We start from the raw sequence: 26,824 nt of genomic DNA on the forward strand, positions 1-26,824 counted from the left end.
AGCCTCCTGGGTATGAAGCCTGCCTGTCCGGCCCTGAGCAGGTGCTCAGGAAATGGTTTCTTCATCTCTCCTGCTTCCAGCACGAGGCTCGGGCTGCACCTCTCCACCACGGAGCCCTCCAAGTCTGGCCTTGTCTCCAATACATTTGGCAGGACCGGTGCATTCCTAGGGCTGCCAAACCCCTCCTCCTTCCCTTCGCTGGCTGTGAGTGATGTGAGAAACACACAGCCCTGTGTATACCGTAGACTGTTCCCAGCTGGTCTCGCTGCAAATGTCTCCAGCAGGAATGGACAGTTGCTTAACAAGATCTGGGCAAGGAAATCCCAGGATGAAGGGCAGAGGCACCTACCAAGGCCAGAGCTGCCCCTCTCACCATCTGCGGCCCCAGCCAGCCCTGGGGGAAAATCAGTAAGGATGGAGTCAGCGCTCCCTGTTCAGTGCTCTGTATGCATACATGTGCATGGTCATATACCAGCATGCATGCATGGGTGTGCATGTGTGTGCCCAATGCATTCAGGGGCAGATGCAGATACTATTATGTGAAGTGGGGTTTCTCTCACAGAGACTTTTCCATATGCCCTCCAGCCTAACTTAAGACACCCAGCTGCCTAGTGCCACAGTTCCTGCACTTTCTTCCCACTTTGTTGTTCCCTGTAGACTGTTTTCCTGCTGGCCTGGAAGCCCCCCTAATCCTTAACTTGGTCACCAGTGTTTCTCCAGCACCTAACACTGCTTAGCAGACGCACAAGAAATATTTGTTGAGTGGAAAAAAAAAAAAAAAAGAGAGAAGGAACTGACTTCAAGCCGATAGAGGATGTTATCCCAATTATTTTTAGAGTATTTTTGAACAAAGTGGCCGGTTTCAGATGGAGCCCAGTGCTTGATGAGAAAATATCTCGGCAGCATCAGCTTTCACGTGGCCTGGTTAGCCGTCCTTTCGCAAGGAGCGGAAAGAATGCAGAATGGCAAACAGGACCTTGCCCATCAAAACAGCTGTAAAGTTTTACTGTTCTGCAAAAGTTGCTTAGGCAGGAATAACGTATTTGAGGAGTAATTAGCCAGGAGCCTTGCTCGCTGGTCCCCCCGCCCCCTGAAAGTGTTCTACACTCAACTCTTCAAGTCACTGGCTTATCTGGCTCCTTCTCCCAGCCAGCAAATGGTTACGGACTCCCAGGACGGCTGACCGCTGCCTTTAGCACAAGGTCTCTGAGCTGCTTCACGGGACAGGGTTTCTCATCCAGCTGGGCACAGCAGCTAAGATGAAAGATGTGCAGGCTTCTGCCCCTTTAAGAAAAGCAAAGCTCCGTGTGGCTGAAAAGAAGCGTGTCTTGCAGGACAGCTTCATCTGGCCTCTGTTCATTTCATTCGTTTGATTCAGCAGACATTTTTGGGGGGCCCTGCTATGTCCCAGGAGCAGAGTGAAGAAGATGTGGTCACGGAAAGAGAGAGACTTGCCACGGTAGTTGCTGGCGGCTTGCGGGACACACGGAAGGGCAGCTGAGCCCTGGCGATCAGAGGAGGGCAGAAACGCTGGAGGGGGTTTGCGAAGGAGGGCGAGGAGCGCCATGAGTGGGAGAGGCAGGGCCAGGCTGAGCCGGCCGTGAGCGTGATTCTGAGGAGCCTGGATTTTGTGCTGCAGGAAATAGGGAGCCATTGAGGGTGGTGAGGGTCCGCGGTCGGCTGTCGGACCGGGTCATATCACTGACCGATGCCGGTCAGCCAGGCGATTCTGTCACAACTATTGATCATGGCTCAGGCATGCCATCATTCACTCTCCTCGCCATGCCCGGGAAGACGTGAGATTTTATTGCACTTCATTAAATCCCACAAAATGTTTGAACGCCCTGCAGCTCTGACCTTTCCGGCCTCCTGCAGGGAAAGGTCTCGCTTTTCCTTTTCGGGTGGGGGTAGGCGGATCACAGAAGGAACAGGAGCACGTAGGACCTCTGGAATGCATCAGAGGCGAGCCCAGCAAGGGCCTGTGACTCAGTCCCGCTTCTCCCCACCTTCAGGAGCACAGCCGCTGCGTTCGCCAGAGCACTTGGGATCAGAACTGATTTTCCTCTCTCCTCTCTCCGCTTTCCTTCCAGACCTCCCAGCCGCAGTTGTCCGCACGGGATGCCTCACCTTTGCTTGAAACCATCCCTTGAGAGTCCGGCTGCTGTTTTTTTAGCGTGGCGCTAGGGATTTAGTGCAAGGCGTTTAAGGGGTTTTTGTGGCTGCTGCTGCTGCAGCTGTTTTTTTTTATTTATTTATTTTCTTTCTTTGAACCCGGGCCTCGCCCCGCTCGCGCTGGCATGATGGCCCAGTCCAAGGCCAACGGCTCGCACTACGCGCTGACCGCCATTGGCCTGGGGATGCTGGTCCTCGGGGTCATCATGGCCATGTGGAACCTGGTCCCCGGGTTCAGCGCCACCGAAAAGCCAACCGCTCAGGGGAACAAGACGGAGACAGGGAGCGGCGTTCTCAAGAGCAAGACCTTCTCCGTGGCGTATGTGCTGGTCGGGGCCGGGGTGCTGCTGCTTCTCCTGTCCATCTGCCTGAGCGTCCGTGACAAGAGGAAGCAGCGGCACGGTGAGGAGCTGGCACACATCCAGCACCCGGGGGTCGAGCCTCACGCCCACGAGGAAGACAGGTGAGGCCTGGCCGCCCGCCCCGGGCGGGAGATGACGTGCACACCCACACGCGCGGGGGCTCAACAACGACGAGAGCGTTTTAGTCTAGGAGGCTTTCTCCCACTCACGCTTCTGGCAAAACAGTTTATCATTTTCCAGATAACTCTGTCCTTCGATCCCAAAGTTTCCCAGATAATGTGGCTTGAATGGATTACAGGTGTGTCGAGATTTTGACACCTCCAGGGGATCTGCATGGCTCCCGGGGTGGCCAGAGCCTGCGCACTTGGAAGCTTGTCCATTTACCCCAGTGTCCTGTGTGTTTATGCTTTTAAGTTGAAAAGGTTGGGAAGTAGTGTTCTCTTTGACCCAAAATGCCACGAACACATTTAAAAGATAAGTGGTAAATTGGGGAACCTATGATAAAGGTTGATATCCCTAGTATAAAAAGAGCCCTTACAAATGAATATGAAAGAGGAACACATCAGTAGGAAAATGGACAAAGGACACAAACAAGCATTTCATAGATATTCACACTGTAGATGTTCAACCTCATTAGCCAGGAAATGCAAACAACCAAAATAAGGCATCGTAATTCCTTGGCTTTCATTTTGGCCCAGATGGACTGCCCCCGGGGTTGGAGATGTGTAGGGAAGTAGGTCGCTGATCAGAGTGTTGATTGACATAACCTTACAGAAGGGGCGTTCACAGAAAGAGGCCATATTAAAGATGTGTGCACCTATCAGTTCTCTTCCTAAGAGCTTATCTTTGGGAGACAGTCACACAAGTGCGAAGGGTTTTGTGCTCATATGTTTATCAGAGCATTGCTGAGAATAGCAAAGACACGTAGGTGACAACCTAAATATCCATCAGTCGAGCTAAAGTATGACATGCCCATTCAGTGGAGTTCTACACAGCCATCACTGATCTATATTTGCTAACGTGGGTTCGTATCCACCACATTGCGAAAAGGAGGTTCTATATAACACAGCATGTTAGGAAAGGTTTTCATCACATCAAATGTTGCGGCTCTGGGATTAGAGAAAGATCTGGAAAGGTATACGACAGAATGTTAACAGTGATTGTCTCTGGGTGGAACAATTTCAGATGTTTTTATCTTCTTCATTAGATTTTTCTGCGTCGTTTGAATTTTCAGTAAGAATGTCTTATCTTTAAAGTGGGACGGGAGTTGTTTTTATTTTGGAAAAATTAAACCGATTTTCTGAGAGTAAAAGATAATCAGGCATATTCTAGAAAACTTGGGAAATAGAGAAAAGAACAAAGAAGGAAATCAGTCACCCATCATTACCCACCCTGGCTATGAGCTCACAGGTTCATTCCTAAAGGAGATGAGAGGAAAGCCCAGGCAAACAATGAGGTTTCTGATGTTGGCCATTATCCCCTATACAGGTTCAAGTGTAGGGTGCTGGAAAATGGCTATTGGCATTACTCCCTATAAATGTGTAAAAACTGCCCTGACCTTTTGGTTTTCTCTTTGAACAGTCAAATGAGAGTAAGGCTGAGGACCTGACCTATCCTTTGAGTCTAATGGTGAACGTGGAAGACAAAATCACAGAATAATTTGAGATACATGTAAATTTTACATTCCAGATATTCCTTCTCTACCCAGGGACAACATTTTGCTTCAAATTTGCAGCTGTTTCATGCATGTTTATGTTGTCTTTGGTCAAAGGATGCCCAGCTGTGCATCAGAATAGCCCACCCAGCATGCTATTAAGTGTGAGGCTAAAAGGCAAGGGTGGTTAACTCCCAGATGATATGGTGTAGTAGTTGAGAGTGTGGCATTCATTTCCTGCCCTGCCACTTCTTAAAGGTATGACCAAGTCACTTAACCTCAATGTATCCATTTCCCCATCTGTAAAATGGGTATACTAATAGAGCCTAACCCATAGTGTCATTAGGAAGGTGACATTGGTTCATATGTACTTGGGACAGTGCCTGGCTCATAGCCAACAGTTGAAGTGTTAGCTCTTATTACTTCTTGGACACATTTGTTGTTTACAAGGCTGGCCTACATGGTCCCAGTGGCAACATGGGATCTGGAGTCCATCTATTTGTGATTTTAAATGACTCGGGCGCAGGCTAACACTCCCGTGTCTGTGCTTGGTGTGTTGCAGCCAAGAGGAGGAGGAGGCCTCCTCAAGGTACTACGTCCCCAGCTACGAGGAAGTGATGAGCACAAACTACTCAGAAGCGAGGGAACCGGACCAGAACCCCAGGATGAGCATCTCTCTCCCCTCCTACGAGTCCTTGACGGGGCTGGATGAGACAAGCCCCACCACCACCAGGGCTGACGTGGAGACCAGCCCGGGGAACCCCCCCGACAGGCAGAACTCCAAGTTGGCCAAACGCCTGAAGCCGCTGAAAGTTCGAAGGATAAAATCCGAAAAGCTGCACCTCAAAGACTTTAGGATCAACCTGCCAGACAAAAATATGCCTCCTCCGTCCATCGAGCCTCTGACTCCCCCGCCACAGTATGATGAGGTCCAAGAGAAGGCCCCCGACTCCCGGCCCCCGGACTGACGACCCCTCCCGGGCGTGTTCCCTCCTGTCACTCAACCTCCATGCCAACAGATCCCGAATGAAGCCACTCAGCCACGGTTGAGAAGCGGAGGGGCCAGGTGTGTACTTAGCAGTTTGGACGGGGCCGGGGGGTGAGGGGGTTCTGGGATTCAGGAGCGACTCTGCAGCCCCCAGGACCTCACATGGTAGGTGCATCGGAAAGAGCTGCTGCTTCGGATCTCGTGATGCTGTGACCCCATCAAGGGATGGCGCCGGCATCTTCCCCCTTGTCCTTCCGCGACTCTGAATCGCCAGTGACGACACTCCTCGTTCCAATTAGGAAAGGATACCTAGCAACTGGTTTAGATTGTGGTTTTGTTTTGCTTCCACTAGGACTGTTTTGTTTCCAAAAGAAAACAAGTTATACCTTCGCTTTTTCCCTGGTATCCTGAACTGTGGGTAGGAAAGATGACCCGCTTTATAGAAAGGACACGGGCCCATTTTGTGAATTAAGCCGAATGAGAGGCTGATTACCCTGGGGTGAGACCCAGGTGGGGTTCTCAGAGCCCCTGATGCCGTCAGTTCTTTTGAGGGCCCAAAGCCTGAGGATGCGTAAGATCCTAGTTTTAATTGGTAGACTTTACTAGTCTCTCCTATGTAATGGCAGAAAAAGGAAAGCCGTCTGGGATGCTCTGTTCCTTCTAAAATGCCTTGCAACTGAGCTTTTTGTAATAAAATATTTTATATGTCACACATTTGGTGCTGAATTACTTTAGCAGTTCTTCCAATACTGACTTGCTTAGGGAGAAATCTCACTGATGAGAATAATACTAGCTAATATATCCTGAACACTTAGTATATGCCAGGCGCTGTGCTAAGCACCTCACATATTTATCCCATTTTCAACTGTACCCAAGCCAGGTATTACTTCCTGTGGGTTAGTTCACGAAGAATCAGGTTAATTAAAGGGCCCTATGTCACACCGCTAGGAAATGACAGAGCCGGGATTTGAACCTAGGCCTCCAGGGCCTGAGTTCTTAAACACTGTAGTGTGCCACTCAGTGGAAAGGGCTTTTTCAGACTTTGAATGAGGACCTGTGCTTCCCAAGAGCTGAGACTGTCCCCGTCAACCCACATGCCCAACAGAAGGGTCTGGGTATTTAGACAGCAGCTAAACATCCTGTGACAGCTCTTCTCCTAAGAACTGGCCCAGATGGGCTGTATGATCATGCAGAGTGAGCGTGTCCTCGTGGAGAGGGCAGAGTGCCTACCTGCGGAGCCCAGGAGAGAAATTCAACAAACGAGAACATGCAGAGGATGGCAGACTGCTGAGGCTGGGCTGAATGAGAGGACCAGGGACGTCTGGGGTCACGGTCTTGACTGTGGAGTGGGAGTCTGGCAAGACAAATCTGAGTCCAAAGTTCCCTTCCTGGGACTTCCCTGGTGGTCCAGTGGTTAAGACCCTGCGCTTCCAATGCCGGGGGGCTCGGGTTCCGTCCCTGGTCGGGGAAGTTTCACATGCCATGCGGCGCAGCCCAGGAAAAAATAAAATAAAGTTCCCTTCCTGGTCCTGGCAAGCGTGGCGTGGGCTGCTGGGGGTCTGTGTAGCTAGGAGGGTGGTTAGAAGAGCACATTCTCAGGCCCTGATGTTTCCTAAAAGCTCCCGTGGGAGAGGAGGAGCGGCAATTAGGAAGTCAAGCACCTTCTTACATCAGAATTGGCAACCGTGCCTAAATTCCAACCTTTCATTTCCTTATGTAAATCCATCTATAAAAAGGGAGCTGCAATACCGGAGCACCAGGTATCTGCTCGGTGGCCTGGGATACCCGGAGGCCTGGTCTGGTCCCAGCCCACCCCTGAGCCAGCCTATGCCTCTCCATGTATCTCTGGGCTGGACTTGCTATTCATTTACTCCTTTTTTTAATACATTTTTTAAAATTTATTTTATTTACTTATTTATTTTTGACTGCGTTGGGTCTTCGTTGCTGCACACGGACTTTCTCTAGCTGCAGCAAGCGGGAGCTACTCTTCGTTGCGGTGCACAGGCTTCTCATTGCAGTGGCTCCTCTTGCTGAGGAGCACGGGCTCTAGGTGCGTGGGCTTCAGTAGTTGTGGCTCACGGGCTCAGTAGTTGTGGCACACGGGCTTGGTTGCTCCACGCCACGTGGGATCTTCCCAGACCAGGGCTTGAACCCGTGTCCCCTGCATTGGCAGGCGGATTCTTAACCACTGCGCCACCAGGGAAGCCCCTCATTTACTCTTAATGCTTCCCCCTGATGCGAGGACAAACAGGAGGAAAAAAGAAAGGGCAATAGCAAGGTTCCAAATGAGCTGAGAAATGACCTTCTAAAAGGGCTCTCGATCTGGCCTCTGGTAGATGTCTGTCGGGGTATCTGCCCAGCCTAGACCTTCCTCAGGAGAGAAAGAAGTTTAGGGCTTGCAATGGGCTGACTGGTGGCCCCAAAGATCTCAGGCTCTAATCCCTGGGACCTGAGAATGTTACCTTACAAGGTAAAGTTTTGCGGATATGAGTAAGGATTTTGAGTTGAGACTATCCTGGCCCTACATGCCATCTGTAAGTGTACTTACAAGTGAGAGACAGGAGGAGATGATATACATAGAAGAGACGGAGGCAGTGACCACAGGGGCAGGACTAGAGTGATGCACCTACAAGTCAAAGGATGCCAGCAGCTTCTGCGGTTAGTGTCTTTTGAACTCCTTGGCTTTTCAGCCCCTAGGCTGTAACATTTGAATCAGCAAATGCCCCAAGGAGAAAAGCTGCACCAAACGTCAAGCTTGCGTCTGTGTTTCCCTTCTCTCCAGAACTTGGCTCACATGTCTTGGTGTCTCTCTAACATTCAGATGCCAGCGAACAGATGTCTTCTTACTTTATCCAGGTTTTCTAAAATTTCTTTAGACTTCACCTGATCTTATGTTATTATTGAACTATCATCTCAATTACCCCTAGGAAGAAAATTTACAATTTTTAGAGAAAAGGGAACCCTGGCACACTGTTGGTAGGAATGTAAACTGGCGCAGCCACTGTGGAAAACAGTATGGAGGGTTCTCAAAAAACTAAAAATAGAACTACCGTATGACCTCGCAACTCCACTCCTGGGTATAAATCCGAAAAAAACAAAAACACGTGTTATCAAAAACATGTATTTGAAAAGATACATGCACCCCAATGTTCGGAGGATCATTATTTACAATTACCAAGATATGGAAGCAACCTAAGTGTCATCAAGAGATGAATGGATAAAGAAGATGTGGTACATATAACCAATGGCATACTACTCAGCCTTAAAAAAGAACGAAATTTTGCCATTTGCAGCAACATGGATGGACTTGGAGGGCATTGTGGTAAGTGAAATAAGTCAAACAAAAACAAATACTGTAGGATATCACCTATACATGGAATCTAAAAAAATACAACAAACTACCGAATATAACAAAAAAGAAGGAGAGTCACAGATATAGAGAACAAACTAATGGTTGCCAGCACGGAGGGGGAGGAGGGGACAATACAGGGGTGGGGAAGTGAGAGATGTAAACTACTGGGTCTGTAATAGGCTCAAGGATGTATTGTACAACACAGGGAATATAGCCAATATTTTGTAATAACTGTAAATGTAAAGTAACCTTTAAAAAGTATACAAAAATTTTTAAAAAAAGAAATCATATTGAAAATTGGAAACAATTTAAACGTCCATCAACAGGAAAATGCACATATAAATTATTGTATTTCCCTACATGGAAATCCTACATAGCGAGGAAAAAAAAAAGGATGCCAGCAGCCACCAGAGCTGGAAGAGGCAAGGGATGGACTCCTCCCTAGAGCATCCAAGGGAGTTTGGTCCTTCTGAAAAAAACCTTGATTGCAGCCCAGCTGATGCTGATTTGCGGCTTCCGGCCCCCAGACCCATGAGAGAATAGGTTTGTTGTTTTAGGTCACTAAGCTTGTGGGAATTCATTACTATGTTTAGCAAACCAACACGGGGCTCAATCTTCAACTCATTAGAGACCAGCCCCCACTTTGATCTGAACACTTCTGGACTCTTCCTATAAGGCAGGAGTGCTGTGGAAATTGCACGAAGGACCTTAGTTGTTTCGTATGTGTGGAAACAACCAAGTAGAAAATTATTCACGCTGTTCAGAGAATAGCTCATGGATGTTCAGTACATAAAATATGGAGCACGGATGCACCTCCGTCTAAAAGGAAGGCAGGGAGAATGTGAGCTGGGAATGGTAGCAGTAGGCTGGAGCCCTGAATAGTGCCTAGGAAGACAAGGAAGTTATCTGCAAGAGTAAATTAAAACCAAAGCAGGAGGTCACTTTCACCTCAAAATTCCCCAAGGCACACTCATCCTGCTTGCTCACTGGTTCAGACTTACCAGAGCTCTCTATCTTTTGACTACAAAAAAAGCTAAAAAGGTAAAAACCAGAAGAAAGACCCTGGCCCTTCCTTTCCTCTCCACCGTGTTTTTGTTCTTAGGGTAAATATAAGAAAGGCAGAGACAGGGGAGAAAAATCACAAGCCACCCACCTGTTCTTGGGCCCTAACTGGCCCCAGGGCTATGAAAGAGCAAAGAAAATTCCCTCCCAGCACTCCCACCCCACCTAAAAGGAGGAATCTCAGCAGCCATGTTGGTGTCATGTGACCTCCGCCCTCTCAAGCCACAGCTGATAGGTATGTGTTCACCTGACCCAGGAGAACCAATCAGAAGCTGGGCTGGGCTAGGCTCATCTCTTCCAGGTCCTGGGTTGGGCAATGTGGTATCAGGGATCAGGGGCCCACAGGTGAGTGAAGCAGGGCACGTTCCTCAGCAGAGAGAGAAGTGGACTGTTGAAAGAGGCAGACATGAAGATGAGACCTCAGACGTAGCTGTCTCCTGATGACTTTCTGGTCTTTGGTCCTGATCCCTTGGAAAGCCCAGCTGTACTTCTGCCCCTGGGTTCCACAAGAGATGCTGTGTCCTCCCAATAAATTCCCCGGATCCTAAATTTAGCCCATGTCCTTGAAGGCGGGCCCTGCCTTTGCATCATGTCGTAGGCGGCGCTGGGCCCACAGTGGATACTCCACCTGGTCTTAGTTTTGATTTTCACTTTTCTCAGAGCAGTTACAGTACTGAAAAGGGGGGCCACAAGCAGGTGATTGAGGTAAAACACCGTGCTTGGAGCTCAGCTGTGACTGCAGTGCAGAGCGTGGCCTGGTGGGGGGGTGTGTGCAGCTACGTCAGCTGCCTCCACCCACAGATAAGTATTGAGCTCCACAGATATGCGCCAGGGTACTGTTCTGGGTTCTGGGGATAAAGCAGGAAGCCCTGCTCTCCGTGGGAAGGGTCCTTGCTTGGACAGTGTTTCCCAAAGTGGGTCCCGTGGCCTCGGGTGACAATGACCATGGTCATTTTGGACTGGCTACTTGCACTGGATATAATAAACTTGAAAGCCACCAGGGAGCCACGTGCACAGAGAAAGCTGGTCTGCAAGAGGAGACTCATGAAGCAGAGGTTCACGGAGAGAACAGTCCTTCATAGAAAGAGAGAGTTCTGGGTTCTCCTTAGCCTGGCCTCACTCACTGTCCTATAGGATGCCCCAGGCTACTTTCAATAAAGCCCTATCTTATGCTTAAACGAGTTGCAGTGGGTTTCTGTTGCTTGATGCCAAATGTCCTGAGACGCCTTGGTTCTGGATGAACACGTGTGAGATGGGAAAGCTAAAATAAACCCGCAATGGTGGACCAAAACTGAAAATGGGACACAGCTTTATCCCTGGAAATGGATGGATCAATCAAACCACAGGCCACAAAGGGCAGTACACGAAGAGCCCTTCTGAGGACTCATGGTCTCATTTGTTGCCTTAAGGGCCCTGACCAGGCCTATTTAGCTCCTAGGACAAATTGTGCTGAGTATTTAAGTGTGGCAGTACAAAAGGACAGCCCCTGTTCTGTCTGCAAGCGCAGAGGGCGAGAGATGGGCTTTCGATTGGGGAGGACTTTGTTTTAATCCAAGCACTGCTGCTTCCTAGAAGGATGATCGTGGGCAAATAATTTGATCCCTCTGAGCCTTGCTCTCTACACCAGCAAAATGGAGTTTCCTAATTTTGAGCACCTGAGGAAACCACAGGCAAAGCACCAAAGCTACACCTGACACAGAGTGGAGGCGGGGGTGTTGCCACGTGGTGGCCGTGACTAGACCACAGTTTCCTGATGGAGAACGTGAAGATTCAAGCACTTCTCCAAGTGTGAGCCTCACACTCATTTCTGAAAACGTGTTTTGGGGAAAATTCACCAGGCGCCACCAATAGTTTGCAAGGAATCTTCACATAAAGCCATCTCCAGGAAAACGGCAGCAGGGCCACGTAGGTAAGACCAGCTGAGGCCCTGGGGTCAGCCTTCCACAAGGCTTGGTTCCTCAAGGCACGTGATGGCAACTCTCATGGCGTCCGTTTTGCTTGTTTTCAGTCTAACGCAGAGTTGTCTGTGTGTTCAGGACTGAGTGGCTGGTACTAGGAACCACGGCCATCAGGATTTTAGCCACCCTCTTCCTGGGGAGTCCCCAGGCACATTTCCCTGGATTTTAATGGGAAAACGTCCCTGATTAGCTACATTTGGGAATCTCCAAGTTAAACAAAGTCTGTTCATTCAACACATTTTTATTGAGCACCTACTATGTGCCACATGCTAGGGATAATCTGCAAACAAATGGATCAAGTCCTTGCTGACACAGAGGGCACATCCTGGGTGGACGGGGGGACATAAAATAAACCAATAAATAAAAATATGATGCAATGTCAGAAAATGAGAAGTGCTGTGAAGAAAAATGAGGCAGGGTAAAGGATAGATGAGAAGGGATCACAGATCCGGGTGATCAGGAAAAGTCTCCGAGGGAAATAACATTGCAGAAAAGTGGCGAGTGAGCCACATGGATGTCTGGGTGCAGAGAATTCCAGAAAATCTCTCAAATGCTTGTGCTCATTATGAATCTCCAAACAGATGCTGTATGACGTAGCATTTTCCAAACCCATTTGGCCACAGAAACTCTTTTTCCTCACAGAGCATCTTCCAGGGTCAGCTTTCACAGAACACCCTGCAGGGAATGGTGATGGAGCCAAATCTGATATTCTGCAGGGGGAGAAGCGGGCCCAGAGCAGACAAGCGTTGTCCAAAGTCCTACAGCTCATTGATGAAGTTGTCCATCAGCTTTCTCGCTGTGTGGCATTCAGATCGCAGATCACCAGTGAGGGCAAGCCACTAAGATGGCCCAGCACCTGACAGCGGTGGCGGTGGGCAGCGGGGTCGAACCAAGTTCATGGGTCCAGGATGAGCCAGGCACAGGTGCCTGGAACCTCCAGCTCAGACCTCCCTGTGTCCACTCCCCGACAGGGAAGCGTGTGCCTCTGATGGGAAGCCTGCACCCCCTCATGACAGCCTCACGGCAGAGGGGTGGATGCTTTGCAAATTTCTTGCCACCTGTGTGGGTGGTGGTTCTAGAGGCACCGTCAGACCATTCAGAAGCACCTTTCACGCTGAGCCGACAGGAGAAAGCCACTCCCCGGTTTCTCTGTAGCAATGCAGCTGGCCTAGGAAGCGATGTCCGAGAGTGCCTGAAGATGGGATTGTGCGTGACAGCGAGCCACAGCACATCAGGCTCAGATTCTCCAATAACTGAAGGAGAGTGGTGGTCAGGAAACCGGCTCTCCTTGGACATTGCGAAGCAAGCTGACCCAGAGAGGGAGGGATAGACAGGGAAATACGAGCGCACAGTACATAGATGCAAATTTCTCCAGAAAAGCCACTAGAGAGAACATGTATACACGTGCACCAGACACCTTTAAAACGTAGCCCTGGCAACAGGAGTTTCCTCGGGGCCAACCCTCCTGACTGCCATGTGTCTCATCAGACCCATGGAACTCTGCACTTTCCAGGAAGGCAGTTAGGTGGATGATATGCTGATACAAGCCAACCAGCTCCCAGATGCAACATGTGACAAAACGTTCTCAACTCGCAGTGACACTGTTAAGGATTCAAGCCAACGCCAGAACTGAATGTTTTCACCTCAGATCAGTGGTTCTCAACCAGGATTGGTTTTGCCCCCCAGGGGACATTTGGCAAAGTCACAGTGGCTGGAGGGGGAACTGCCGCTGGCATCTAGGAGAGCAGGGATTCTGCTAAACATCCACCAATGCATAGGACAGTCCCCACAACAAAGAACTGTTCTACCCCACAGTCAATGGGGCCGAGTTTGAAAAACGCTGCCCTGGACAAAGGAAAATCCATTCTCTTGGGCAGTGAGGATTCCCGTCATAGAGCCTGGCCACCCGGTGTCAGTTCCATAAGAAAGAAGCAGGAAACAATCATCCTTGGAGACCAGTCTGAGTGTGGTACTTACCATTTTCCTTTAAAGAAACAGTCTTTTACAAAGACTGTTTTCCTATCCCTCCCCAATCCAGAACTATAAATCAAATTCTCCATGGCATGATATAAACAGACTTCTCTTCCCTTTCTCCTTTTCTCTATCTCCAGTCCCAACTCTGTGCATTAAAACCTGGAATTTATTAATTGTAATACAAAAAATGTGGGAAAGAAAAGAGTCAGTAAATAGTTACAAACTCAAATTGATTTTGAGAAATTTTAGATTATTTAAAAGCATACTTGGAACTAATAGAGGGTGAATAACAACAACAGCAAAAAAACCAACTAGAATACAGTTTGGGAAGCAAAAGTTATGGCAAAAACCCTTCTGGGTTATAGGTCTTCCTTATCAGAAAAAAGAACCAATGTCAAACAATACAGCATGCATCTCAGAGATAATCTAAGCTCAATACTGTATAACATTTGGGAGGTGCGGGGGAACTTTAAACGCAAGAAAATGTCCTTAGTGTTTATCCTCAAGATGACTTATTTCAGAATGCATCCTTGATGATTATGTCCAGTCAAGAAAAATCATCAGCATCTACTTTAACAAAACACAAAAGAGAGAAAAATCATATAATAATGTGATAGCAAGCTTTTTCCTTCACTTTTTGGGTAAAACTTGACAAGCTGTGAATATATGTGTTGGTAAGAGAAATTGTGTGAATACTTGATATAAACAAGTGAATAAATGTACCTGCCTGGGCTTCCCTGGTGGTGCAGTGGTTAAGAATCTGCCTGCCAATGCAGGGGACATGGGTTTGAGCCCTAGTCTGGGAAGATCTCACATGCCGCGGAGCAACTAAGCCCATGCGCCACAACTACCGAACCTGTGCTCTAGAGCCCGTGAGCCACAACTACTGAGCCCGCGTGCCACAACTACTGAAGCCCACGGGCCTAGAGCCCGTGCTTCGCAACAAAAGAAGCCACCGTAATGAGAAGCCCAAGCACCACAACGAAGAGTAGCCCCCGCTCGCCGCAACTAGAGAAAGCCAGTGCGCGGCAACAAAGACCCAACGCAGCCAAAAATAAAAATAAATAAAAATAAATGTACCTGCCTTATCTAAATGCTGCCTCTTTCAAAGCTGAACAACAACCACAAAAAAGATAAAAGCTGCATTTTTTTTGTTTCTGACAAATTGTCTGTTTTAAAAATCAGATTCAAAGTATGAGTCCACAAATTGACTTTTTGATTAGGAAAGGACACACCATTCTAGCAGTTGCCAATGAAAACTTCATTTTAGCACCAAATGGGTTCTTTTAAATCAGCACAAAAGCATCAGAGAGAAAGATTCAGGAGTACACATCTCACAGGAGATGCTGTGGGCAGAAGAGAGCAATAATTTGAAAGGTAATGCTAAGTTTATTGAAAATATCCACTCAATCAATTAAAATGGCAAAGAGGAACTGGGACCAAAAAACTCTAACTGCTATTTACGATAAAAGTTGATTTTGATGTTTATTTCCCGAGTTTAAAAAAAAAAAAAATTTAAGACCTAAGATTTTTCCATTGGCCTGAAAGCAGTAAAAATTGTCCATTAATCTTCCCTCAGGCCAATAATAGAAAGGTCTCAAGGGGCAGAATAGGAGCCAGAAATAAGATTGAAGGGGAAACAGTAAGGAGATGCACATCAAATGACTAAATTCTATGGGTAGGTTAAAAACAGACTATCTCATTGTCCTACTTCATGTATAGCTGAATTCTCAGATGTGTACATTTTTATACGTACTTCCTTTCACTGAAACATAGAAGTAAGAGGAATATGATTTTATCTCTATGGATTTCTTCAAGTCAGGGTTTCTCAGCTTTGGCACTAATGACGTTTGGTGCCGGAGCGCATTTATGTGAGGGGGGGTGCCGTCCTGTGCACTGCAGGATATCTAGCTGCATCCCTGGCCTCTACCTACTGGATACCAGTAGCCCCTCCCAGGTGTGACCATCAAAAATGTCTCTAGACGTTGTCAAAAGTCCCCTGGGAGGCAAAATATCCCTAACTGAGAGCTACAGCTTTAAGTCTATTGGGGGGAAATGCAGTATGGAGAAGTAGAAAAAAACTAGTATCAGCTGGGTGGCAATTTTCATGTTTGTAAAAGGAAGATGTTGGTAACTGCATTCAGTCACAGGACTGGAAGAATCAAATGACTAAACTATAACGTTATATGTAATGAAAATGCTACAAAAGGGAGAGTTTTGAACAGGAATGGTGTTAGAGCTCATTTCGTCCAACTTCCTTGTACAGAGAAGGAAAACTGAGAGGCAGAGTTGTTTGTCTAAAGACCACACCAATGGAATACAAACATAGGTGGTTACAATTAAATACTGTGTAGTTTCCACCTAGAAAAACAACAACACAGGAGCCAAACTGCATGACCCCCTGAGGTGGCACAGTATGAGCCTCAAACCAAATAATGACTTCAGTGGATTGAAACACATCTACACTGTTTAAATCAAAGATTCCTAACGATATTTTTTAAAACTCACTGGTCACTTTGGCAGTTGCTTCTTTGAATGCTGACACATAAAAGGAAAGAACCAATCTTTTATTCTGCCTTTCCTGAACCAACTGTATTTTATGATAAACAAATAAACAAATGGTTGATGAAGGATTCTAGCTAATAATTACCAAAGGAACAACAATCAGAAAAAAATCACAACTCTGTGACCCCACAAGACATACGGATCCAGGGAATGATCCTCAAAGGATGCTAAAACTATTAGGTAAAAAGTTGATGGATGAGCTCAAGTGCCCATTTACAAATGAATGGATAAAACAAGGTATATACACACAATGGAATATTATTCAGTCTTAAAAAGGAAGGAAATTCTGACACATGCTACAACATGGATGAACGTTGAGGATATTATGCTAAGTGAAATAAGCCAGTTACAAAAAAGACAAATACTGTATGATTCCACTTATATGAGGTCCCTAGCATAGCCAGATTCATAGAAGTAGAAAATAGATGGGTGGTTGCCAGGGGCTGGGGTAAGGGGAAAATGGAGAGTAGTTGTTTAAGGGGTACATAGTTTCAGTTTTACATGATGAAAAGTTTTTGGAGGTTGGTTACACAACAATGTGAATATCCTTAACATTAGTGAACTGTATATTTTTAAATGGTTAAGATGGTAAATGTTACTTTATGTATATTTTACCATAATTAAAAATTAAAAATGTTAATTATTGGGGGAAAAAAAGCTGTTGGGAACTTTGTAATGGATGGCTCAGTCTGTTAGCACTGGACCTACTGTTCAATCTCAATATCGTTAAAAACGGGATGACCAGACATTATGTGCTCACTGTGTGATGCAGGACGGATCACACAGCACCGCCTATGAAGGCGTCTGGACAGCAAAAAGACTTTGATCTCCTCAGACCTCTAGATCTAACTATTAGTTTACAGGAAACATGGGGAAAAGGGGAACAAGTTAATTGAAACCAAGAAGAAGTGATCAGCCAAATCCAGGATGTGAATGTTCTACAGGACAAAAGACCCAGTTTCTCCAACAGATCAGTGGCTGGGGGATAAAAAAGGTCAGGGGCGGGGAGTTGCTGTTACAGAATTAAAGACATTTCAGAGACATAACAACGAAATGTAATGTGTGGACCTTGTCTGGGTCCTGATTCTAACAAACCAACAGTAAAAAAGATATCTCTGAGAGAATCAAGGAAATGTGAGCATGGACTGAATATTAGATGATATTCAGGAATGATTATAAGTATTTTTAGCTGTGATAATGTCGAGGCGGGGATAATGTAAAGGAAAAAAAAAGTCCTTTCAGTTTGGATGTCTTTATGGGTGAAATGACACAACTTGCTTTAAGTTAACCTAGAAAAAAACTCAAAAAGGAAGAAAAAAGAATGAAAGAACATTGGGAAAATGTTGAAGCTGGATGACGAATACATGGAGTTAATCGCACTCTTCTCTATAGTTTTGTGTGTGTTTCCAAAATCCCATAATAAAAAACAATTTTTATGTAGGCAATCTCAAAGGAACATACAGACACACAACACAAACAGAGTGAGCTACAACCAAAGCGTAAGCAAATGAGGAAGCCATTTGCGTTTAATAAGTGCAGGAAACGGGAGATTAAGCCTCGGGCCTTTGCAAAGTGAGCTAACCAAGTCTAAGATGCCTGTATTAAGCCGGCACCCTCAAAGATGCTCTACACCCTGGCAAGAGGAGGGCTTAAAAAATTTTTTTTCTGGACTTTCAGAAAGGGGAGCCTATGAAAACCTGTAGTTTTCAATGTGGCTCTGGAGGGGAAAACTAATAATGGCCACAATAATGATGATGATGATTATCACCCTGAGGGTGTGTAACCACGTGGGTCTGGGGCTCAAGTTTATACTCCATGTATTCAGTGGGAAAACTCCAAGTTGAGGAAATAAATGTCAGTGTTCAGAGGTTATTAGCATCCCCGGCATCCAGCTGAAACAAACAAAAAAGACTTCCGAGAGAAATGCAGCCAGGAATCAGACCCCTCAGGATTCCCACAGATTAAGTTCAATCAAGAATAAGATCACAGTCAAATTACTAAACATCCAAGCAATAAGTCAGTATGAGCCAGAGTAAGCAGAAACAACAAATAAGACATTCAGATAACCCTCCGCCACTCCCACCCAAGGACTTCAGATGTTGGAATTATCAGAAAACAGATTCTAAAATCACTATGTATTCAATATTTTTTTTAAAGAAGGCTTTTAAAATGAGCAAGGAATGAGACTATCAAAAATGGCCAGGCATTTGTCCTCAGGAGTTTGTGGGAGCACAGGAGAGCTATTTGACCCCTGTAATTTTGGCTCTTCCATTCTGGTGGGAAAAACAGATTTATTTACAGAATCAAATTATGCTGGCAATAAAAATTCAAGTGCTTCCAGGAGCCAGAGAGGAAATGTGAGCAGTGCATTGGGTAGGCAGAACATAGGCTGTATCTAAAGAGGGAGCCTCTTCTCAGTCCCAGCAGATTGTTGATCTATATACAAGAAGAGAGTCCAGGTATTGCCAGATATTCCCATTTTCCCAAAAAAAGGCATAAATCCAGATGTTAATGATCTGTACATGTTGGTTACTGTGGTAGACATCTGGGTTTTGTCACCCAATAACAATTCACCTCTCTTCTAAAATATTATGGTGTTACGATCCCCCTTTGGGGACAACACCTTTTCCTAGTCTCAGTCCAGTTTCTTAGAGATGGTGTTGATTCCACCTCTGGCTGCAGGGATGGGCATGTGGCTCAAGCTCAGCCAATCAGAGCAGAGCAGTCTCCTGGGCCACAATAATTGGCTCAGGAATGGGCTTGTGACCCACCCAGAGAAAATGAGAAGCAGTGAGGCCAGTGGGGGAAGCTTAGGAAAAAGACTCTTATCCTTCCCTATGGAATTCAAAGCTGAGAAGATGTAAGGGCTGGAGCTTTGGCAGCCTTTTTGTGACCATTATACAGAGATTCTGTTTAAGGTTGGATCCACATGGTTAAAAGAATCCCTGAGAGCTGGAGAGAGGCCAAGGCCTCATGAAATCATCTGAGCCTGAACCCAGAGGTTCCCTCTAGACTTTTCATTTTTGGTAACCAGTGAATTTGCATTCATGCTGAAGACAATTTGAATAGGTTTCTCTGTCACTCCACAGAAAGAGGCCTATCCCTTCAGCAACTAATTAAAAGTCTTTTAACACACTGGGAAAGCCAGACAAACATATCTGAGGGCCGACCATGGACCTTCAGTTTGCAATCTCAGCACCTGGCCACCCCTCTCCTTCTGTAGTACTGTACCTAGCTTCTCTTATTACTCATCTTCTAGCCTCCATTCCCACTGCTCCTTCCTTGTACCATACTCTTCTCTCCCTGCTCTACCTCCTGAAATCCTACTCATCCTTCAAAACTCAAGTCAAATGGTTCCTTTTTTCTTAGCGCCTTTCCTGACAACCCCACCCTAAGCCCTACCCCAGGCAGAAGAAGATACCTCTCCCTCCATCCCCAGGTCTCTCTGACCCCCCGATGAACACTCAGCCCTTCTGCTGATGATCCTAATTACCCAGCAACATTCCTGTCTCCCCTGCTTCTTGACCGTGATCCAAATTCAGACCCAGATTAGAAGGGATGATATTTGAGGCTTAAGTTTCAAAAAACAATCAGTTCTTAAGAGAAGTCAGAAAACATGGTGAAAGATGAGGATTTGGGTAAGGGATTAGAAAGAAAAGAACAGTTGTTCCGGGGAAAAGAGAGGGTCTATGTGGAGTGCAGTGAGGAAGGAGGAAAAATTGGACATATTTAGACCAAACGAAATGATTCAGAGGAAACCTGAGAAGAAATGTCTAGAGAGGCATGAGGTTGATCTGACTGGAAAGGAATATAAAAAATGTGTGACGGGAATGACCCAAAACAGCAACGACAAAATGCCCAAAATAGGTGCACTGTTCACATGAGAAAAGAATGCAGACAGCAGCAAGACACTGAGAAACCTCCAGAAAACAAAAGAGGAGGTGACAAAGGATGAGGTCATCTCAAACCAGATAAACTGGGAGGCTTTCTATTGATTGAAAGGGGTTTTTCAAAAGCTAGGGCTCATGTTGGCTTGCCACTGATGGAAACTCAGGGCACCGAGGCCTTCTGGAATTTTCTGTTCAACAGACAGACACAGGGAGGGTCCCAGGAGACCAGGCAGTTGCTAGATGTACCAAAAGAGCTACCATGGGTCAAAGGTCAAAACAAGTAAGGTGTCAGTTTCTGAGCCACCCCAGGCAAGCACTGTCTCGCTTTTTACTTCTAAGGACCATGGGACCTTGTCCACAGTTCCCATGCCTCCTACCCCGGGACCAATGCTTTCTTCATGTGATAAAATACCTAAGCCGGACAGTATCCAATCACAGCGGCCCTTAACTTTTGTTGGGGACATATCTGGTTGAGGCTCTGGGCCCTCTTCCCAGAAAAATGCACACAGCCTCAGACACAATAAAGTTTCCTTCCCGTTTAAGCAGCTTATACCTGCCCTGGGGCCCATCTCTTGAACAAGAGTTCCTAAACTCATTCACTTAATCAAAAAAACATTTATTGAGTGCCAGCTACCTGCCAGGTACTGCTCCGGGCACCAAGGATACAGGGATCCTCGCCTCATGGAGTGGACCTTCCAGTTTGTATTTGAGCCCTCAAATGATCAGAATGTCTGGTGAAGCGGCCCAGGAATTCAGTGATTCTGACATGGGCCCAGAATTAGGACCTGTCTTCCCAAGGAGCCCCAGCTCAAACACCCCTTCTGTAAGGAGAGAGGGGAGGAGTGTATTTAAAGCATGTGCTCTAGCTGGGAAGCTCATAGCCTGCTGAGGGAGTGTAGAGGGTACCTGCACTTTGGAAAAATGTTTGGCAGAATCTCGTAAAGCCGGACGTATGTGTGACGCAGAAATTCTACTCCTAGATATATACCCAAGAGATATGTGCACATGTGCATACCAAAAGGCATACACAACGGCCCCCAATTATCCCTGGTGTTCACACGTCTGTGTCCCCTCCCCTTGAGAGTAGGTAGGACTGTACCTTATTTCTAATCAGTATATGCTGCAAAGGTGATGGGGATGTCATTTCTGTGATTATGTTACAAAAGATTGTAACTTCCATCTTGCCTGGAGACTCTCTCTTTGGACTCTCACTGGCTTTGATGAAGCAAGCCACCTTACGGAGAGGCCCAAATGGCAAGAAACAGTGCAGGATCTCTGGCTAACAGTCAGCAAGGAGGTGAGGCCCTCAGACTAACTAACAACCCTCAGGGAACTGTATCCTGCCAACCACCACATGAACTGGAAAGTGGATCCTTCCCCAGCTGAGCCTCAGATGAGACCCCAGCCCTGGCCGCCTCCCTGATTGCAGCCTGGGAGAGACCCTGAGCAGAGAACCCAGCTAAGCAGTGCCAGGATTCCTGACCCACAGAAACTGTGACGTAAGTGTGTGTTTTTTGGAGCCGTTAAGTTTGCCATAATTTGTTCTGCAGGAATAGATAACAGAGTGTAATGCAATGCAGCAGTGAGAATGAATGAACCACAGCTACATCAGACAACGTGGTCGAATCTCACATAGTTGAGTGAAAGAAACCAGGCAGCAAATGGAATCTGTAAGATTCCATTTACATGAAGTTCAAAAACAAGCAGAACTAATCTATGATTTGAAGTCAGACTAGCTGGAGTGGGGTAACCAGAAGGGAGCACAGGGAGACTTCTCGGAGGGGCGGGGGCGGGTGGTGTTCTGCTTCTTGATCTGGGTTCTGGTTAGGGTGGGTGCGTACACTTTGTGAAAATTCTTCAAGCGTACACTTAACATTTGTGCTCTTTTCGAGATGTATATTATGTTTTGGAAAAAAAAAGACAGTATGCTGGAGTCAAACAGCTAGGGTTCGAATCTTGGACCTATCACAAGATTTGTAACTGGGCAAGTTACTTGACTTTTCTGAGCCCGCTTCTGTAAAATGGGTTGGGCTAAGAATTAGATAAAACAGTGCATGGCATAGCGGCTGGTACCTAACAAGCCTCAATAAATATTAGCTAGTTTGGTTAACCTCATTCATAATGGTTCATTGTTAATCTCAAAAAACATAGTAGTGGAGGTTGATTTGCTTGGGTGCCTGGAAGTCGAATTTATGGAGTTGTCCTGCAGGTACCACCCCACAGAGACCAGCTGGATTCTCAGAATCCCTCTAGCAGTGATCAGGGGAGGAGCTCAGCCTGCCTCTGACACCCACACCCAGAAAGGTCCCTGGGCAACAAGCAAGATGATATGGGAGTGTTCAGAGGTCAAGTTTGCTCTGGGTTGGGACTGAGACGATGCAAATCAAAGTTCTCCCCAGGTTGTTTGTGATCGGGTTGAGATGGTGCTGTCCTCCCATATCATCAAGAAGACAACAAAAACAAACAAACAAAACCAGACAGCAATGCGAACATTCTCAGAAGGAGTCTGTGGTATCGGGCACAGTTTAGTACTTCACACATATTCACCCATTTGATCTTTACAGTCAATGCTGTTATTACCTCCATTTTACAGGTGAGAGAAGTGAGGTACAGACAGAATAAAACAAACAAACAAACAAAACCAGGCCCATCAGAGGTGGCATCAGCACCCTTCATCTGCAGTTTTCAAACAGAACATACAGACTGACCTCCCTGGCAAAGCTTTGATTTGCTAGAGATGAATGTCCCAACCAGCCTTGTCTCTATCTGAGAAAAAAACTGGGTGTCTTCTCATTTTCTGACAGGGGAAGGGGGTGAGCACAGCTGCAGAAGGCCTCAGTTACCAGCTGTTATTTTGTGGTTTGAATTTATTTTTGTGAGTGTGTGTGTGTGTGTGTATAAAAACCTGCATTTCCTTAGCCCATAGGGTCAGGTTATTAATGGACTGTGGATCCTCTAGTGGCCCTTTGCTCTCCCATCTGTCACCCTACTCAACAGCTTAGCTACTTCCTGCTCTTCGAGCACTCTCTCTCTCTTTTACTCTCCCTTTCTCCTGTTCCAGCTCTTTCCCTGGCTCTCTCTTACCCCTTAAAGGCTGGGCAAGCTCCCTACCTCTTCCAGGCGGGAGGCCAGCATTCATTTCTTGTTGGAATGCAGGGGGCAACAGGCAGGTCTGGGGAGGGGGCACAGTGGATGGGCTCTCCCAGTCAAGGACAGCCCAGGGAAGGTAACTGCGGCCGAATGAGATTTTAGGGGGCAGAGGTCCTTCAGGAGAGAAGCCCAGTGGGTGGCAGGAGAGGTCCGTGGCAAGCCCCAGCTACCCCCTCCTGGCCTCAGCCCCCTTCCCCTCTTGCTGCAGGCACTGCCGAAACTTCAGGACAGCCGGAAGCCCAGATTGTTCAGGGCTGGGGGAAAGCAGGTGGTGAGCATGGGTGTCTCGTGGTTGTGACACCTGTCACCTGTAGTCCCCGGGGAAAATACCTTCCCGTCACAGTCATCTAGATTCAAATCCTTTTCTGGCTGCGCCACCTTGGGCACATACCTCCATGTCTCTTGAGCCTTATTTTCCTGTTCAGGGGGGAGTGATTTGATAGAAATAATACCCATCACGACATTTTTGAGTGCTTCTCTGCAGAGCTCACCGTTCCAGGTGTTTCACACACACCTACTGCCCCAGGTTACGGTGAGGATTAAATGAGATGATCCACGGGAAGGACTGAGACAGTGCCCCGCAGGTGGAAAGCCCTGAGTTAACATCACTCGCTCCAGCATTATGAGGACAGCTGGGAATGACGAAGCTGGGACCTGAACCCAGGCCTTTCAGACACCAGCGTTCTGATGCTGATGGAGATACAGCACAGCCTTGGTAGCCACCCAGAGCTCGATAAGATTGATTGATTACAGGCAACACCAAGGAGCCCATATAATCTAGAAACCTCTTTTTTTTTTTTTTTTGGCCATGCTGTGGGGCTTGCAGGATCTTAATTCCCCCACCAGGGATTGAACCCGGGCCACAGCAGTGAAAGCACCAAGTCCTCATCACTGGACCGCCAGGGAGTTCCCCAAGCGCAGTATTTTTCACAGCCCATCACTGCAAAGTACAACTCTCACTCAGCCCAGGACATGCTATTATAAAGCCATGAGTTATTGGGGTATTTTATTTTCTGTTTTTGAAATTTAAGTGGATGACATGGAACTGGGTTTTAAGACTTTCACACACCCTTTGAGATGACTGTGGCATCCTGTGAGGAGTGGCGGGATCCAATCAAGATTTGGCAATTTCTGCTCCAGTGAGCCTGAATGTCAGCTTTGTTCTCCGTTTAGTATTTCCTCATTGAGAGATGGACTGATGACAACATATGCTCTCCCAAGCCTATCAGGGGGCCATGGGCTGCTCCGGCTCCATAGGGTCTGGCTGGCAGTGAGCAGGGTTCTGTGCTCATGTTGATGACACTGAAGACAAGCAGGGAGATGGGGGTGGGGCCGGGGAGGGCCATAGCTACAGAAGCCTAGGTCCTGGGGTAAGGACAGTTCAGCTCAGCAGCTCAAGAGGTAGGAGGCAAGGCTGTGGGTGGGTGGCAAGGGCTGCCCCTGTTCATTCATTCATTCAGGCACTGTTCTAGGTACTGGTGATACAGCAGTGAACAAAAGAGAAAAAAAATCCCTGCCCTCATGGAGCTTAAGTTGGGGGGCAGGGGGGAGTTGGGAGTGGGGAGACTGACAACAAATAAGATAAGGAAACTAAATAAATAGCATGTTAGAGGGGTGGTAAGATGAAGGGACGAGCAATAGAGTGAGGTGTTTATTTTGTTTCGTTATTCATGTTTTTTGGGGTTTTTTTGTTTTTTTTGGTGGCGTCACGGGGCTTGCAGGATCGACCAGGGATCGAACCGGGCAGTGAAAGCACCAAGTCCTAACCACTGGACCGCCAGGGAATTCCAAGACCATTTGAAATAGGGTGATATTTGAGTAAAAATCTAAAGGAGCTGAAGGAGATCCCTGGGGGAAGTGCCTGGTAGGGAGAAGAAACAGTAAATGCAAAGGCCCTGAGGCAGAAATGTGCCTGGAGAGTTGAGCCTGACCCTCTCTGTTCCTCTGAAGTTACCACTCAGGGCCCCGGCCTCTGTGGTCACTCCTCATACTTTCCTAGGGTCTTTCTGGTCGAAGGGAACTAACCCAGGCAGAACCTTCCAGGCTGACTGAGGGCCTGGAAGAGATTTCTAGGGACAGGTTCTGGGAGGGCTCTGTGATTCAACTGCAGGGTTGAATAAATCCTGGGGTTTTGCCAAGCTTTTAACAAATGCACAAGGAATTTGCAAGAATGCAACAAATTCATTCCTGGACCATGCTCCAGACCTGCTTAATCAGAATCTCTGAGGTCTGTGCCAGGGAATGTGCATTTCTAAGAGCCTCTAGGCATTTGTGAGTATCTTTACCATATATACCATCCCATATCGATCTCCATGATTTTTCTCTCTTATATCTTCTTCTAATTGACTAGAGTAGAGTCTGCCATCTTTCATCTTTCTTAGATGAATATTTTGAGTTTGTCTTGGGGCACCTTGTCAGTCATTTCCCGCCAGTGAAATGAGGCATTCTGTAGGCAGTCAGCGGGGCTGTTCTGCTCCCAGGCAGAAGGGGTTGATCTGAAAAAGGTGACATGGGGTGAGGGGAGATAGTTGGGATTTGCATGTCTTCTCCACACGCTCCATCCCCCCAGTCCCGTGCCCGTGGTGGGGGGTCGGGGGGCTTCTTAAGGATCTGATCCAGGTCAACACTGGGGCCACCGTCTGACACTTGTAGGGACTCAGGTGATGTTTGTAGAAGTAAAGAACACATGAATGAATAAACGTGAGTTTTGACAGGGAAGGACAGGAACAGTAAGGTTGTGGGCTTGTAAATACCCTTTCCCTAGCACGTGGAAGAATCTTTCATTCTTTCAAAATTGTTCCTTCCACCCCACCCATCTCCCATCTCCACCCCCACCCCCAGAAGTGATGGTCCCTCCAGCTTACTCTATTTTCTCCTCCGCAACAGAGAGAACTAGAGATTCGGGTGGGACGGGGGTACTAACCTCCAAGCGTCTCGTGGTTCAGCTCCATTACCCTCCCACGCCTGACCACCCCCTCCTCAACGCACCTAGCCTAGAGCAAAGGTCAGTAGGAAGGATTCTTGAGTCTGCTCCTTCCCCGCTGTAAAACTTTAGGCTACTTCTGTGAACACTGAGCCTGTTTCCCCATCCTTGAAATGGGGCTGGGGACCTCTAGGCGGCAGGTCGGGGAGGGCTCGCAGCGCTGCAGCGGGCTGTAATTGGCCGGGTGCTCCCCGCGCACCGCCCCTCGCCCTCTGGCGCCGCGCACGCCACGCCCCTCATCAGCTCGGCCGGCCGGGTGGCGTTGCCGTGGCGACGCGCGTACACAGGCCGGGCCAGCGCGCGGGCTGCGGGCCGCCGGCTGGAGACTCCGTGGGAGCGCGGCCTGGCGGCCTCGCCCAGAGCGGGCCCGGCGCCTCCCGAGCGGTCAGGGCTCTCGGCGAAGGACGGGGCGTGGGCTTCTTCCTCTGGCCAGGTGAGAGCGGCACGCGAGGAGGCGGCGGGCGGAAACCTGGGCCGGAGGAGGCCAGCCCTGCGAGGTCAAGGGCTTTGGGGTAGGCGGGGGACCCGGCCCCACCCGAGTCCGAACTCCCTGATCCAGGCTCGGGTCGCCAGGAGCACCCCAGAGAAGGTGCCCCAACCCCAGCCGTTCCTTCCTAAGTGCAGCCCCTACCTCGCCCCCCGAGGTAGCCGACACGGGAGCTTTAGGCCTCTCCTGGGCACCAGCTCTTGGATGTCCTGGGGGTATAGCTGGGA

General features: G+C 47.7%; 1 protein-coding gene across 4 annotated transcripts in view; it reads left to right on the forward strand.

Moving 5' to 3' along the window:
* The window catches only part of TMEM51 (transmembrane protein 51), a 53,256-nt gene extending 46,238 nt beyond the window's left edge, over nucleotides 1-7,018 (forward strand). For 3 of the 4 annotated variants that reach the window (XM_036824888.1, XM_036824878.1, XM_036824907.1), the window contains 2 exons: nucleotides 2,091-2,635; nucleotides 4,751-7,018. In XM_036824888.1, coding sequence (XP_036680783.1) covers nucleotides 2,298-2,635; nucleotides 4,751-5,156 — 744 coding nt within the window. In that variant the 5' untranslated portion in view covers nucleotides 2,091-2,297 and the 3' untranslated portion in view covers nucleotides 5,157-7,018. Of the gene's footprint in view, nucleotides 1-1,639; nucleotides 1,797-2,090; nucleotides 2,636-4,750 lie in introns of those variants that run through there. The other variant, XM_036824897.1, reaches the window with a different exon arrangement.
* Nucleotides 7,019-26,824: the final 19,806 nt, after the last annotated feature.

Source organism: Balaenoptera musculus, chromosome 1 (assembly GCF_009873245.2).
Source record: "Balaenoptera musculus isolate JJ_BM4_2016_0621 chromosome 1, mBalMus1.pri.v3, whole genome shotgun sequence".
NCBI classification, from domain to species: domain Eukaryota; kingdom Metazoa; phylum Chordata; class Mammalia; order Artiodactyla; family Balaenopteridae; genus Balaenoptera; species Balaenoptera musculus.